Source organism: Pyrus communis, chromosome 17, assembly GCF_041283825.1.
Source record: "Pyrus communis isolate YQ-2024b chromosome 17, ASM4128382v1, whole genome shotgun sequence".
Taxonomy (NCBI): Eukaryota; Viridiplantae; Streptophyta; class Magnoliopsida; order Rosales; family Rosaceae; genus Pyrus; species Pyrus communis.
In genome coordinates this window covers 27,973,098-27,990,000 of record NC_142581.1, presented here as the reverse complement: position 1 = coordinate 27,990,000, position 16,903 = coordinate 27,973,098, and the positions used below count along the sequence as shown (strand labels likewise).

At 39.6% G+C, this 16,903-nt stretch overlaps 1 protein-coding gene and 2 long non-coding RNA genes across 4 annotated transcripts in view; all 3 read right to left on the bottom strand.

Annotated features, from left to right (window-relative positions):
- LOC148689762 (uncharacterized) overlaps positions 1-977 on the bottom strand; it is a 1,477-nt gene extending 500 nt beyond the window's left edge. The window contains exons 1-2 of the long non-coding RNA XR_015958828.1: positions 654-977; positions 479-552 (exon numbers count right to left, since the gene is read on the bottom strand). This is a non-coding gene — a long non-coding RNA (uncharacterized LOC148689762). The remainder of the gene's footprint in view (positions 1-478; positions 553-653) is intronic.
- A 6-nt stretch (positions 978-983) lies between these two features.
- LOC148689761 (uncharacterized) lies at positions 984-1,452 on the bottom strand. The gene is made up of 3 exons (XR_015958827.1): positions 1,307-1,452; positions 1,134-1,211; positions 984-1,023 (listed from the first exon to the last, which is right to left on the bottom strand). It is a non-coding gene; the product is annotated as an uncharacterized LOC148689761 (long non-coding RNA).
- An 8,957-nt stretch (positions 1,453-10,409) lies between these two features.
- Positions 10,410-15,391, bottom strand: LOC137707810 (DEAD-box ATP-dependent RNA helicase 24). Of its 2 annotated transcripts, XR_015958480.1 has the most exons (6): positions 14,366-15,391; positions 12,960-14,188; positions 11,792-11,831; positions 11,279-11,678; positions 11,040-11,188; positions 10,410-10,694 (listed from the first exon to the last, which is right to left on the bottom strand). XR_015958480.1 is itself a non-coding variant. In XM_088689253.1 (5 exons), the coding sequence occupies exons 1-5, from the start codon at positions 14,979-14,981 to the stop codon at positions 11,137-11,139; spliced, it is 2,337 nt and encodes a 778-aa protein (XP_088545379.1). In that variant the 5' UTR covers positions 14,982-15,344; the 3' UTR covers positions 10,878-11,136. The 2 variants fall into 2 exon arrangements, 1 of the variants encoding a protein (XP_088545379.1); XM_088689253.1 differs by lacking the exon at positions 10,410-10,694 and having other exon boundaries at positions 10,878-11,188; positions 14,366-15,344.
- Between the last annotated feature and the right edge of the window lie 1,512 nt (positions 15,392-16,903).

Sequence of the window (16,903 nt, the reverse complement as noted above, 5' to 3'; positions counted from 1 at the left end):
CCTAATGTGGTCTGTACGACAAGACTGGGTGTAATATATACGCTCTAGTGCTACGATCACGTGAAGACTGTGCGAATAATCGCGGGTCACCTACGAGTCGGAACCACCTAATGTAGTCTGTCCGACAAGGCTTGCACCTAACTTGGATCCAAGGCGAGCGTGTGGTGCTGGTGAACATCACGTGAAGGACTGTGCCCTGGCCCTGGGCGGGAGCACTAACACCGGGGGTGCAGATTATGAGCTCTCTAAACATCTCAAGCTACTACTGAATATAAACATGAATACCACTTACCTGGCACTTACCTGGGCCTCCTCAGCACCATGCAACAGTATGCATAATTATGGTAATGCACATATTAAAATATGATGTATATATGACAGGATATATAATTCATATTTCTTTTAAAATACGTTTTCTGGGAAATACGTCAAGCATACGTATATATATATATATACTGAAAAATAACTGCCCACTCACATATCACATCGACGTCTCGTAGGTCCCTGAGCCTCCCCTAGGTTGGTTACATTCTTCTTCTGTATAATTTTCACCTATACAAACAGTAACCAACTTGATGTTATTTAATGCACATACACCAAACATTCGTCCATAACTTTCTCATACGTTGATCAATTTGGGTGTATGAATATACCACGGTGATCTACACGACGTCACGAACGCGTGACAATTTTCAGAACTCAATTTGGAGCTGTCACGCGCCCCCACGCGCCCTGTTCACGCGCTGCCCACGCGCGCGTCTTCTTCCTCGCGTCGCCGGACTGGTTTCGCCGGAGATGGTGTTTTGCCGGAATTTCTGGGTAAATTTCAAAGTGTCATAACTTCTTCATTTCTTAACCATTTTCGACGTACTATATATCAAAATGAAGGTATTGACGAGACGAACACATCCATACCTGCCTCAACCCCTAACTCGCCGTGGATTCGCCGGAAAAAGCCCCGAAAGCTCCGGCCAACTTTGAACTTGTCATTCTCCTTGTTCTTACGTCCATTTTTCACATAATCTATACCAAAATGAAGCCCTAATCATAATCTACCACGTTGGACTAGTTTTAGGGCCTAAAAACAACGGAATCAAACTTTTCCAAAAATACGAAAATTCGGCCAAACTTACAGTTCGTGATCCCGATGTCCAAATCCTTCAAACGAAGCACTCCGAGCTTCCTTAGGACCTCACCAAGCTTCCTACAAGCTTCAAAATCCCAAAAAACATCAAGCTTTGCGTGTGCATGAACAGTGCACACGCACAGTGAAATTGAAATCCATGTTTTCCGAAGTGAAACTCACCTGAAATTGGTACCATCGTGTTCGTGTGGTCCTCAGGAGTACGATGGTGGTCTTAGATCCTTCGTTGGTATAGTTTTAGGGTGGTTTGTGGGTGGTCCGTGTGAGTTCGAAGGAGAGAGAGAGAACTTACAGAGAGAATGAGAGATTTGTGAGGGAGGAGAGAGAGACAAGATGCAGAAATGGGGGAGAGATTTGAGGGATGTGGGGTTCCTACCCAATCCCCAAATCATCAAGTTACAACATATTTTACGCCCCTTAGTCCCGTTTAAGGGCATTTTCATAACTTCACGTCCTCGGAATTAAAATTCCGGGACGGGTTGTGACAACCTTCCCTCCTTATAGAATTTCGTCCCCGAAATTCCAACAACCAACTTAATCATCTAAACTCAAACAATAGCTTCGGATAAATCTCTCTCACCCGATTCTCCTTCTCCCACGTAATTTCTTCCACTGAATGCTTTCTTCACAAATTCTTTACCAATTACACTGTCTTAATTCTCAATACATTCTTTTTCCAATCCAAAGTCGTCCTTGGTTCCTCAACCAGTCTAATCCGGATTAATTCTCAATAGTTGCACCAGAACTCCATGTGACGAATCTGCCACCTAGTGACAACGCATCGAAATATAATACACTATGCACCTTAGCCAATTCTGAAGACATCACCACTTGTATGCAACTTCATCGATTCCTTTAGTGGTCAAAAACGGTCTGATGTGTTTAAGACTTATTTTGTCTCCTTTCCAAATCTCACTATTTCTTTTCGTGATGAAATTTCTAAAAATGTTGAATCATGAAACACATCATGCTCTTACAATAACTCTGGAAGTAATTCAAGCAACTTCACTTACTCTTCGATGATCACATAAAGTCCGATGTACTTAGGACTTAATTTGCTTTCCTTTCCCAGCCGAATCATACTTTTCTAAAGCGAAAACTTCAAAATTATAAGATCATCTACGTTAAACACTCGATTAGTGACATGTTCAACTATTAATCTCTTTTGCCATTCCTGACTACTCTCAGGTTAAACTTAATCACCTGAATACTTTGAGAAGACTCATCTATAGTTTCAGGGCCTATCAAAACTCTTTCGTGATCGAATCTTCTCTATCCAGAAGTATTTCTTCCACAAATCAACAAAAATCGACACATTTCATGGTCCTTATGGCGTTACTTTGGAAACTGTGCAACTAACATACTTAAGAAACTCAGCAGTTCCGTAACCCAAATCTCTTCTCCATAAAACATATAAGTACTGTTGCACTGTGGTTGTTACTCAACACTGGAGTAAATGTACTAACTTGGTACATTGATCAACTATCACTTCAAGTTCAATCATAACCATCCTATTCTCGAACTCTGCAATCTTTCTTTTTCCCTTCTTTCTTTGCCTTGGTTAATTCTTAATTTTCTTTGTTAACCATTTGAGTCTTGAGTACGACCTTACTAAAAAGGCTTAACTTGAAAATTAGCAATTACAACTTCTTCTCAAACTTCCATTCTCAACTTTACTTCAGTTGATTTCCAATCCACAAGAAGACAATCTTGGCAAACGTGCCATACATTAATTCTTACCACCGTCTTTTCACCAAGTGCATCAGTTAGAACAATTTTACGATCACCCTGGTCGTACAATCATGTTCATTAAACAATTCAATCCACCTTCGCTGCCTTATATCAAAATCCTTCCAAGTAATGGATATTGGAGACTTTTTGGATTCGTAAAAATCTTGCATCCTTACCACAAATAATGTCTTCATAACTTCACAGCAAGAATGGTAATCATGACTTCTAAATCACCAGTAGGGTAATTCATTTCATGAGGTTCCTTTTGTCGTGAAACGTATGTAATCACCCTAACATTTGCATCAACATGCATCCAATACCATTCAAGAAACATTACTAAAAATTTATGATTACCACTATTCTCTGGGAATACTAAATTACGTGCATGAGTGAGGAAATGCTTCAGTTGTTGAATCCTTTGCTCACAATTTCCTTCCCACTCATACATAACCTCTTTTCTCAACAATCTCGTCAATGACAAAGCAATGACTGAAAAATCTTTCACGAACCGTCCATGATAGCTTGTTAAGCTAGGATAACTCCGAATCCCAATCACGATTCGTGGTTGTTCTAAATTCTCAATTTCTGCTACCTTTTATGAATTCACTTGAATACCTGAAGCAGATATAATATATCTCAAAAATGCTACTTGATTCATCCAACATTGGCATTTGCTAAACTTAGCATATAATCGACATTCCCTCGATCTTTGCAATACCGATTTAAGATGTTTAGCATACTTTGCTCTAGTCTTAACAATCTTTTCAATAGCAACAACAACAAATCGGTCTAGATATCATTGGAATACTTCATTCAACAAATTCATAAAGTAGTAGATGCATTCGTCACTCCGAATGGCATCACCAAAACTTGAAATGACCTTAACGAGTCCTGAAAGTTATCATAAGGGCATCCTCACCGATAATCTTCAACTAATAATATCCAGACCTCAAGTCAATCTTAGAAAATATACAACCACCTAGAAGCTGATCAAACAACCATCAATGTGAGGTAACGGATAACGGTTTTCAATTGTTACTCGATTCAACTGCTTATAATCAAAGCACAGCCTTAACGTCCATTTTCTTTCTCACCAATAAACTGGGGTTCCCCCAACATAATGTACTAGGTTGAATAAAAACCTTTATCAACCAATTTCCAATTCTCTTAGTTCAAAAGGCAACATTCTATAATATATGGTTTGTACCTGGAGACAAATCCATAGTGAACTCTACATCTTTAACTGGCGGCAATCCAGGTAAATTCTCAGGGAGAATGTCAGGTAAATGTTTGACTACTCCCACTTCTTCCACATTACTAGAAGTGACATCATTTAGTACCACATGAGATAAGTATCCTTGGCAGCCTTTTGATAATAATCTCTTTGCTCTCACAGCATAAATAACGGCCTGCCTCACTCCACTTTGCATACTTACAAAAGTAATCTCTAGTCATCCAAACCGATGGAAAATAACATATAACCAAGTCAACATTCAGCTATAAACATAGCTCATACTCTTTCATTCTAATCAACTCAGCCCTCGGCTGCATATATAACTCATAATTAACTCATTGTATCATGTATATCTTGCACACATTCAGTACCACCTCGCGTGGTCTGCAACTCATCACTGTATATAACATAATATGCTCTACTATTACTGAGCACTCTAAATAAGTACGATACTAACATAGGATAACCTATCGGTTTACTTGCTTAACGAATCCGCGAATAAGTTATTAATATTACGGTCTGCAGCCCGCAATACTGATAAATCATCGTTGTCTCGATAAGTAAGCAACAACTCTCGAGGGTGTAATATTACTATTTTGCCACTCATTGGAAAATACATACACACGTCTCAATTGCGTTTAAATACTACTTTCTAGGCAATAACATTAATAACGTAAAATTTCTACATTATTAACAAATAGACTCTAGCTAAGTCATTAAGAATAATTATCGTACCCCTAATCAAATCCAAATAATTCTGAGTATCTTGCAGTGATGTGTGGTTAACACATCCCTGGGCTTGTTGTTGTCTCCCACAACCTCTATTAGTGTAAATACTTCTTTCATGTACACCACGGCCTAACTGACCATAATTAATAGATCCAGGAACTTGCTGGATCGGCGCCAGTTGTGGCAAAGAAGACTGCTAGGGATTCTGTTGGTTTTGGACATAATTTGCAGTTCTATGTCCCATCTATCCACTTGTAAAGCGTCCAATGCTTTCTTGTCTACATTCTCAAAGGTGTCCATTATTGTACCTACAGCCCAAAGGTACATTTCCTTTACCAAAATCACCTTGTCTCTGAGATCTGGGATTACCAATACATCTATCACTTCGCCTCTGGTCAATGGCATTAAAACCTCAGTTGGAAGAATTAGCTTCACTTCTTTTGAAGTTCCGAATCTTTCTATATTCTTGATATGACGAATCATTAACTTTATCGTCCTCTTTTGATTCTCATTCTTTTATCATTCTTCTTTACTCTCGCTGAACATGATCTCAGAGTCCTTAAGGCTCAACAACATCTTGTATACTCCTGGTAAGAATTACAATGGATAGTGGTCACCCAAAATACCACTGCCTTATGCCACCCAGCCTAAAACAATATAACACTTCAATCAAAATAGCAGCAATATTCGAATGGGACGAGGCAAGTCTGAGAACTTTCTATAATACTCATTGATCGTCAGCTTTCCTTGTCTCACATTTGCAAATTCTTGCTTTCTACCATCATAAGATGCCAAAGGAAATAATTCTTTTCTTTAAACAAATCCTTAAACAATTCTCAATCGGCTGTTTCCTTTGGTGACAACGAATTATACTCCTGTTTCCACCAGGATACAAGTTCATAACTCAAACCAGGTAGTCGTCTCAACCCTTCTGTCAAAAGGAAGATTCCTTTGACTTGCATAATCTAAAACATCTTTTCCAATTGGTTAATCCATCACTTTGCTCCCTCAGGTTCATCATTTTTCCATAAGGTGATCCAAATTCAACTCATAATCCATCTTAAAATGTCCCCTTAGATAATATACTGAATCACCAAAATAATAGTTTCCCCTAACAGCTAAATCAGGGAGACTAAGTTCCTCTAACTACGTGGTTTGCTACGAGGCGGTGTAGTTCTGACAGAATTCACTAGAACTTCTCAAGATGTCCAAGATTGAAACTTAGGCTCTGATACCAACTTGACACACCCCGTCCCGAAGGAGGGCATGCTGGCCGTCACGTGAGAGTGACGTAACCATTTACACAGTACGGAAGCTTTAAAGATATACAACTTCTAAAATGAAACACCCGAAGGTGAGTCCTTATTTGGTCCATTCTGTCAGAACACCGTTGAATTTCCTCGTAGTCACCACACCTTTGCAATTCTTGAACCTGGAGGGGCGCAAAACAAAATTGAGTGGGTCAGCAAAACGAACGTATTTAAAACCTTCTTTTCTCTTTTGCATATACTAACCCCTCGCCGTAAAACAAGTATAGTTTCCCAGAAAATAACATATATACGTATGTACAAATATGCCAAACATGCTCCAAAATATGTCATTCATGCTTGAGAATATGCCATTCATGCTTGAGAATATGCAACATTAGAATCTCATAATAAATGTAAATGCTCAAGCATAATTCACATCAATAACATATAATCTGGCAGCCGGGAGTCACCTAACGTGACATGTACCGCTGCATATAGAGCTCCAATCTCAACTCAACATCTGAATCTGCACACGAGTCGGAACCACCTAATGTGGTCTGTACGACAAGACTGGGTGTAATATATACGCTCTAGTGCTACGATCACGTGAAGACTGTGCGAATAATCGCGGGTCACCTACGAGTCGGAACCACCTAATGTAGTCTGTCCGACAAGGCTTGCACCTAACTTGGATCCAAGGCGAGCGTGTGGTGCTGGTGAACATCACGTGAAGGACTGTGCCCTGGCCCTGGGCGGGAGCACTAACACCGGGGGTGCAGATTATGAGCTCTCTAAACATCTCAAGCTACTACTGAATATAAACATGAATACCACTTACCTGGCACTTACCTGGGCCTCCTCAGCACCATGCAACAGTATGCATAATTATGGTAATGCACATATTAAAATATGATGCATATATGACAGGATATATAATTCATATTTCTTTTAAAATACGTTTTCTGGGAAATACGTCAAGCATACGTATATATATATATACTGAAAAATAACTGCCCACTCACATATCACATCGACGTCTCGTAGGTCCCTGAGCCTCCCCTAGGTTAGTTACATTCTTCTTCTGTATAATTTTCACCTATACAAACAGTAACCAACTTGATGTTATTTAATGCACATACACCAAACATTCGTCCATAACTTTCTCATACGTTGCTCAATTTGGGTGTATGAATATACCACGGTGATCTACACGACGTCACGAACGCGTGACAATTTTCAGAACTCAATTTGGAGCTGTCACGCGCCCCCACGCGCCCTGTTCACGCGCTGCCCACGCGCGCGTCTTCTTCCTCGCGTCGCCGGACTGGTTTCGCCGGAGATGGTGTTTTGCCGGAATTTCTGGGTAAATTTCAAAGTGTCATAACTTCTTCATTTCTTAACCATTTTCGACGTACTATATATCAAAATGAAGGTATTGACGAGACGAACACATCCATACCTGCCTCAACCCCTAACTCGCCGTGGATTCGCCGGAAAAAGCCCCGAAAGCTCCGGCCAACTTTGAACTTGTCATTCTCCTTGTTCTTACGTCCATTTTTCACATAATCTATACCAAAATGAAGCCCTAATCATAATCTACCACGTTGGACTAGTTTTAGGGCCTAAAAACAACGGAATCAAACTTTTCCAAAAATACGAAAATTCGGCCAAACTTACAGTTCGTGATTCCGATGTCCAAATCCTTCAAACGAAGCACTCCGAGCTTCCTTAGGACCTCACCAAGCTTCCTACAAGCTTCAAAATCCCAAAAAACATCAAGCTTTGCGTGTGCATGAACAGTGCACACGCACAGTGAAATTGAAATCCATGTTTTCCGAAGTGAAACTCACCTGAAATTGGTACCATCGTGTTCGTGTGGTCCTCAGGAGTACGATGGTGGTCTTAGATCCTTCGTTGGTATAGTTTTAGGGTGGTTTGTGGGTGGTCCGTGTGAGTTCGAAGGAGAGAGAGAGAACTTACAGAGAGAATGAGAGATTTGTGAGGGAGGAGAGAGAGACAAGATGCAGAAATGGGGGAGAGATTTGAGGGATGTGGGGTTCCTACCCAATCCCCAAATCATCAAGTTACAACATATTTTACGCCCCTTAGTCCCGTTTAAGGGCATTTTCATAACTTCACGTCCTCGGAATTAAAATTTCGGGACGGGTTGTGACATCACCCATCCTCCTTAGTGTAGATAATATCGTTTGTTTAAAAAAAATCATTTGATAAGTATAATCACATTATTATCCACGTGCGAAAGACTTTTTTTTATAACCGGCATTACATGTCTCTTAAGATGTTTTGAACGTGTTTAAAATAAAGAAAATAATATTTAATAAACAGTTGATTGAATCACATTATTGCTAGTCCATTGTAAAGTTAAGCCCACCCCCCATTAATGTGGATAATATCGTTTTTAAAAATAAAAAAAACAATCATTTGATAACTAATTTAATCACATTATTATTATTATTATTATCCGTGTGTGAATAACCTTTTTTATAACTGGCATTACACGGCTCTTGAGATGTTTTGAACGTGTTTAAAAATAGAGAAATTAAATCACATTATTGCTAGCCTATTGTGAAATATTAATTAAAAAAACATAAAAAAGATTAATTATTTAAAAAAATACTGTTAAAATGTCGAAAATGCCCCTGCCTTATTTGATGAATTATTTTGGGATGCTTTTGAAGTTTTTTGTCTTGGGGGCATTTTTGTCCAAATATTTTTGTTGAGGCTTGGTGACACCAAAATCACTATTCACCTTGTCCATTCTCTTTATATATAGAGAGGATATAATTATAAAGTGATGAAACATTCAAAATACCATAAATTGCCCTTGAAAACTTCAAAATTTACAATTAAATTAAGTAAATTATATTTTACACCCTCAAGTTTAAGTGTAATTGTAATCTCATACAACATTTTTAAAGCATTTTAATCTTATACATAAACTTGTATTTTGTAGCAATTTCATACCTCCGTTAGTCAAACCGTTAATTTGACTTTTTTTTTTTTTTTTGTCAAATGTTAATTTGACTTTCGGGTCTAGGGTATTTTTTGGGGCAAGTGGCTTGACATGGAGTCAAATTACAAAGAAGGTTGGTCTAGAGGACTAGTTCCGCATGACACGGTGGTTGTATGGAATGGGTGGTGGTGATGGAGAAAGAAGGTGGAGATGCGGGTGGTGTGCTCGGGTGGGAGAAGAGGGGGTGGGCCCCTTTTTACTTTGTTTATTATTTAGTTTTGTATTTAAATTGTTTTTATAATTAATTATTTGTATATGACACATCGTTAAAATATGTGGTTAATGTATTTGTCATATCATCATTTAACAGTAGATTGACGGTTCGATTAACCGATATATGAAATTACAATAAAATACAAATTTGTGTATAAAATTAAAATATTTTAAAGATGTTTGAGGTTACAATTGCATTCAAATTTCACGGTGCAAATTGTAATTTACCCATGAAGTTAAATTGGTAGGTGTTTTATGATTGACAAATATATAAACAAAATGACTTAATTTTCTAATTTTTTTTTAAATTGTAAAATTCTAATTTAACATACAAGACCAATTATCGCACACATAAGTTTTGGCAAGCGGCTAGTAAAACAAGAAAAATAAAGTACAGTAAATGATAGGGAGTCAAACCTTACCGTTTATGATTTGGAAGATTCTTAGTAGCCACCAAGACACTCCTCCACACTTTCTTTATTGACGAAGTTGTTTCCCAGATGGATTAAGTCAAAGGGACGGTGAGGATAATATAGAATATGAGAAGAGTTTGACAGTTAGGGGAGAGTTTGACGATCAGCTCCCATGATGAAATTGAAAAAAGAGAAATGCCAGGGAAAATCTATAGCAAATTCAGTCCATTCAATCAGTGATATCATTTTTTGTACATAATGTTTGACACGCGTTTTTGCAATACTTACTTGGTTATGTATTCAAACGATCTGAAACCTTTATCGTTTATTCTTTTCTTAAAGACTATGTTTACCAAAAGATCATCTAAATCTGATCAATTTTTCATTAAAAATGAATATCTTAATGGTTTTGATTTATATAATTTTTACAAAGATGATTTATGAATGATATTCTAAAATACACTCAGTGAGTCCACGAAAGCGTGTGTTCAAAGGTCGGTTAAAAAAAAAAATGGTGCGGCAATATCTAGCCTTTATTAAACAATGACTCGCACCAAGATTGACCAATCTCCAAACTATCTTCTTTATTTCGTTTTTTTATTTTTATTATTTTTTTATTTTTTATCAATCTCCAAACTATCTAATCTTTCGACAATCCACGTTCAGAAAACAAGCATCCGCATTATTGTCAAGTGCAATGATTCAGAGAATACAAATCTGTAAAACATCCAACAAGGACTACAACCTTCAAAGCTAGTCTATAAAGAGGCCAATGCTCACAGCTCAGTGGTAAGGAAATACCAAAGAAAATGTCATACGGGAACGCATAATCTACATCATTACGCGAAGTAACGAGATTAACTCTAACAGGGGATGCATATTTTATGGCAACATGAATTTACAAAACAGAGAAAAGTAATATGGACTCAGATTCTTCCCACTCGATCTGCAACAGCATGAAAAAGAAAAGAAGGTATGAATAATCTTGCAGAGTTTAATTTTGAAACCAAATGCGATAAACAAAAGAACCACAGGTTTGCTATGAATCACTACACAAGATATAAACGAACGAGACATGTTGGTCAAGATATTTTAGATCATCCACTATTTGCGCAGCAAGTCAATCAAGTTTAGAAAATTATCTTCTATTTTTTGAAACTTAAAAAACATAGCGACAAAGAAAGTGACCAAATTTAATGATCTCGCGGTTGAAGCCAATTTCAACGTATGGAACGAAAGGTACAAGCATACATAATTAGGAACCCAACTAAAGATAAATAAGTAAACTTACCAAGATCAACAATGCTACAGGCATATCAGGACTTGATCTATAACAAAAACAAAACTTGTCATTCATGATGTCAGAGTGGTGTAGTTCAACTGTACAATTAACAGTCCCAACCGGAGCGCCTCCGCCTTTCTCTAGGTTTCTCTCTAGAACTGCAATAGACACAACAAATGAAACCCATCAGCACCAACAAATACATAAAAGGACATTAAAAATTCCAAATGGGCACCAGTTTTATCAACCTTTCAGAGGGTTTCTGACTTGAATTTTCTCCATTGTTCTGAGCACCATTTTTATTTATCACTGATGTAGGAGGAGCAGGAGTAATTGTACTGGTTGTCTGAGTTCTATATACATCCCCACCGATTGAACCACCGGATACAAATCCTCGTAATGCCGGTCTGTTGGGCACACTAGAGCTGTTACCTGAACCTTGACTTGGAGAGTTAGATGAAGCGGCAACAAATTTAGTCTTGAACTGAGACATCATTCCTGTCCTCTGAGGAGTTACTGCAGCAGATCGACTAGGAACAGTATTCGATGAAGAACTATTGGACTCCGTATAATATCCAATACCCAGACCAAAATCCACCCCACGCACACCTCGACCACCGCCACCCCTCCCCCTACCTTTCTTTCCACCTGCAGAATCCATATAATATCATCATTTGAAAATCTAGAAAAAGGCTAATTTAAAATGTAATTGCAAAAGAATCTTACGAAAATTGAAATTTTAATATGATATAAGTTTATACCTCCTTTTCTTGAATCGCATTTTGACCTGAATCTCCCATCCTGATAATAAACAAGGTAGATCCCATTAAAATAGAGCGTGTAAGATCTGAAATCTAACATCTCATGCTAACATCTAAAGCTATCAAACAAGAACCATAGTATTAAAAAGTAATGAAAGTTCCACAGACGAGATAGTTGCACCCTAAATAATTATTAAGATGCACATCCATGTAGGAGATGGAGATCAATTGAAGAGGAAGTATTGTAGAGTATTTATGATGGATATGAAACAAAGCTAGAAGTAGCAAGCAAGCATTAAAAATCACAAGACAGCAAAATGATGCATGAGTGGCTCTTGTAGTGTAAAACTTCTAAACTAATGCATGTGCAACCATCTATCATGATAACCTGTGCATTTATGTCTATGAAATACAATGGCGCAAGGGAAAATAAGTGACAGTTTACTAAGGGTCCATGTGGTAATGAAGATTTAGTACTAAAAATGCGATTTTTCTCTTGGTTCTTAAATGTAAATTGGTTGGCCTCAACCGACGTATTGGTAGCCCAGAATGCGAGCAAGTACTTTATAATACATAAAAAGCTAATAAGTCCCCAAACTGAGGAGCATCTTCAATTCATCTCTATGCTTCAATCCACAACCCAACAAGCCAATATACACCCCCAACAACCCCTTTTCTACGCAGAGCATGGTATGAAGTAAAGATGGGACTACTAAAGACTGTCTAATTACTCTCTCTCTAAACTAAGCACTTTTCCTGAAACTGACTATCATGACATTATGAAGTCAACGATCTCAAGATCCCTGTAACTCCAAGGACATACTGAAGCTTTCCAAAATAAGGCCTTGAAGACCAAATGGTCATCAAATCCATCTCTCTCGAAAGCGCACTCTAAATCAGAAGCAACCTATGCACTTATATAGTAGAGTGAACGTAACACAGTTTATTTGTGAGACAAACACCTGTAGGTGTAATTGTCCAGATTGCACTAAAAGAGCACATTTACCAGAGAACATATTAGTAACTTGTATTTGCATTAAATGCATTATAGGATTACAAACCTATGGTTACAACCACCGTCTCTAAAACAAAAAGGCATTAATTGCATGCATGCACAAACTTGCTATATAAATCACACAAAAAGTTGTCAAAAGTACTGCAAAATTACCTTCATCGCAAGGTCCATGAGCTCCGTGGAAACAATCTGACCTGCAGCAACCAAGCTATTAACCAACTCACCAGCAAAACGTGCCTCTTTCTGTGTAATAAGAGTGTATGCAGTGCCATCCTTATCACCAGCACGGCCTGTTCTACCAATTCGATGGACGTGCATGTCCATGTCTTTTGCAATATCAAAGTTCACAACTGACTTAATTGATTTGATGTCAAGACCACGAGCAGCAACGTCAGTTGCAACAAGAACATGGTAAATGCCAGATTTAAATTTTTGCAAAATATCCATCCGAGATGCCTGGTCCTTGTCACCATGCAGAGCTGTGACTTTAAAACCTTTCTGTGCAAGCTGTGACTCGATCTCATCCACTGCAGCTTTTTTTGAAGCAAATACCAAAACATCACCCTCATCAATCATTCCAGGTAACTTCTCAAGAAGCCAGGGCAGCTTCTCATCGTCAGAAGGAATTACATGAACAACCTGAGTGATATCCTCATTGGCCATTCCCACCTCACCCACTGTAACTCTTATTGGATCTGAGAGAATCTCCCTAGCCAATTTTTCAACTTTACGGGGCATTGTTGCAGAAAAGAGCAATGTCAGTCGGTCTGGCCGAATCTGACCAACAATAGACCTAATTTGAGGCTCAAACCCAAGGTCAAACATCCGATCAGCCTCATCAAGTACTAGGTAAGTTGCTCTAAGCATTGTCAGTGCCTTCATTTTAAGCATGTCGATCAATCTTCCAGGAGTAGCAACAACTATTTCACATCCTGCCTTAAGTTCTTTGAACTGATCAAGCTTAGACATTCCACCGTATACAGCACAGACACGTATCCCATGTGACTTTGCAAATTTTTTGGACTCTATGTATATTTGGTGTGCCAGCTCTCTAGTAGGAGCGCATATCACTCCAATGGGACCTTCTTCTTTTTGAAGTTCTGGCTGATCCATAATGTGGACAATCATTGGAAGGACAAAAGCGGCAGTCTTTCCAGAACCAGTTTTCGCAATACCAATTATATCTCTCCCGGAAAGAACTATGGGTAGAGCTGCGCATTGTATTGGTGTCGGCTTTTGGTAGTCTTGTTTTTTTATGGCAGCCATGAGTTGTGAAGAAAATCCACAATCTTCAAATGACTTAACTGGCCTGGGTACATCAAAACCCGACGCACGGATGGCCAAGCTCTTCTTGTACTCAAAAACATCTTCCTCACTCATCCCTAAACAAGGAAAATAAAACATCAATTAACTCTAGTCTTCCAATTCAAATTTCCCCTTGAGAGCTTCTGCCAGTCTATATTCCCTCCCAATCAAATTTAAATACTTTGCTACGCATTTCAATTAAATTCAACAAAAAAAAAAAAAAAATTGAATGGAAACAAAATTCTCGAATTTACCTGAAATCGACTCTTTCTCCTCATAAAAATCCTTATTAAACGGCTCGTAGTCGATTGAACTATGATCGAGAGCTGGAATCGGCTCGATCTTCCTCTTGTCCAGAACAATGGGATTATCATCTGAATCGTACTCCAACAACCCGGCATCAACGGCCTTGGCGGCCGCATATACCTCCTCATCGGAGTCATATCCGGCGTGTAAAGCATCCGATGCCAGCGTGAGCACCACGTCCTTCTTAGCCCTCAGAAAACTCTCCATATGATCCTCCTCCTCATCGTCCTTGTACTTCTCGGCCTTCGCTTTCGGCTTCGGCGGCGGAGCTGACCTCACCTCCTCGTGAATCCCCTCCATGAAAGCATCCAGAGGATCGACTTCCTCATCACCACCGCCACCGTTTCCGTGGTTGTTGTCGTCACTTCCGGGGTCCTTGGAACCATCGTTGTCGTCGTAATCGATGTTGTCGAGGTCGGCGTCATCGTAGTTGTCGTGGCTGTTTCCGCCGCGCGACGTTGGAGGGACGTAGAGCCGCTGAGGGGCTTGCTGGGGCCGCTCAAAGTCGAAAGAGGATTGCTTGTTCATGCCAAAGCCTTCGAATCCGAATTTTCTCTTCGACATTTTTGAAAATTGGTCAGCTTCTGTATCAGTGACAAAACCCCTAAATTGGATTTGGGAGAGAGAAAGAGATTGAAATTGATAAACCCTAACGTCTAGGGTTTGAAATTGATTGGGGGTTTGAGCTGTGAAGAGATAGAAAGAGGGAAAGAGGGTAAGAGAGCGGGTGTAACGAGAAGTAGTGAAGCGGAGGGAGGGAACGGCCGCGGATTATCTGTAAGATTTGGGAGAACCGGACCCGGCTGGCTAGTTCGGGTTCGAGTGCTGATTGGATCTCTTTTCTCTTTCGGTTCCTTTACATCGTTGGGCTTTCTTGGCCCGGCCCAATTTGTAGCAATCGGAAAATTGTAAACTTCGAATACCATCAATTTTTTTTTTTTTTTGCCATATCCTTTTTAATCCTGGTGTCCGACATGATAAGAGGTACTCATTCCTCTTTATATAAGTCCTAAGTGAGCCCCAAAAGTATATGGGCTCAAGTATTCCACCACTCTAACTTTTAATGCACAAAAAACGCATAGACACGACTTGCTAACTACTATATCATTGTTCAACCAACACGTGGGGATGAAGCGACATCTGTTTAGGCCTAATTGTATGATTTTTTGGACTAATATGTTTTTTACTCTAAAAATTACAAAACCTACGTGGCGCGCAGGCCGAGTAACTAATAAGTTAACTACGTCCTTCAGTTGAATGCGGGGCGTGCCAACTCGTCGGCCGAGCTTGGCCGAGGAGTAAAATTTGTTGATGTCGCGTTGAGCGCGTTGTTGACTTCTCTATCTTGCGATTACGACCGAGGAAGGAACACTTTCGGTCTCTGGGTTCTACAGCCTGAAGACAAGGTTGCTAATTATGCGGAGTTCACAAATTGTCGGAGCCCGATTCAGTCACTGTGATTATATTCGTAAGAGTATAAGCACGTCGAATCGAGACCAAACTATATGGGCACAGGTACTCAAACGTGATGTATGTCTTGATAGTAAATTTAGTTCGGGCGTCGGAATGCCGAACCCTGAAACTTACTTGCGAGTATCCAATCATAAAATAACTCGACGTCCAGTACGCCGAGCAATGCAATTCGTAACACCTAACTATGCCGAGAAGGCTAGCAAGGTGACCTCTGCCAACAAAGGTTTGAAAACCCTTCTCGGCCGAGACTTAGATAGATAACCGGTCGACCTCGACGCAGTGCTGTTTATCCAAACTGAAGGTGCTTCTCGGTCGGCTGATTCTGTGGCAGCAGTGCTGTTTATCCAAACTGAAGATGCTCGCCGGGTGCTTCCACAGTGCTGTTTATCCAAACTGAAGGTGTGTCGGCAGGAAAAGAAAAGGAAAAATCTCAAGGTGTTTGAGAGGTTTTGCGCAGGGCAATTGTATGTTGATTCTGAAGCCCTTTTTTGTTGCATGATTTCTTGTATTTATAGTAACCCATTCCTTGAAACCAATTCTGATTTAGATTGGGAGTCCTTGTCCCATTTCGACTCTAACTCGAACAAACCTACTCCCACTGGGATTCTGAATTTTCCTTCTTTTCGAGACTCCATTCCTTGCCGGTCGAAAATCCTGGTCGCACTAGGACTTCCTCGACTTTTTCTATTCATCCGGGCTACTTAGGATAGGATTTGGCCGACCCTGCCATCTGGCCCGGGATTTATTATTCGGCCCATAGTATTTGTCATCATCTTGGGGCGAGCACATCCTGCCGCTCGGCCCAATAATAGTATTTTGGGCCCAAACATTGCCCCCTCGCTTCTGAGGTCGCCGACTGTTAACTCTTGGTCGGGCCTCGGCCTTGAAGAAGCGAAAACGTTATTGCTTTTTTGGACTTTACTTCCTTAATGACCATTATTCCTGCATATTTATGAGACATGATTGCACTTTCCTCGTTGCCCCCAACGTATGGCCACGTGTCGATTCTCCGC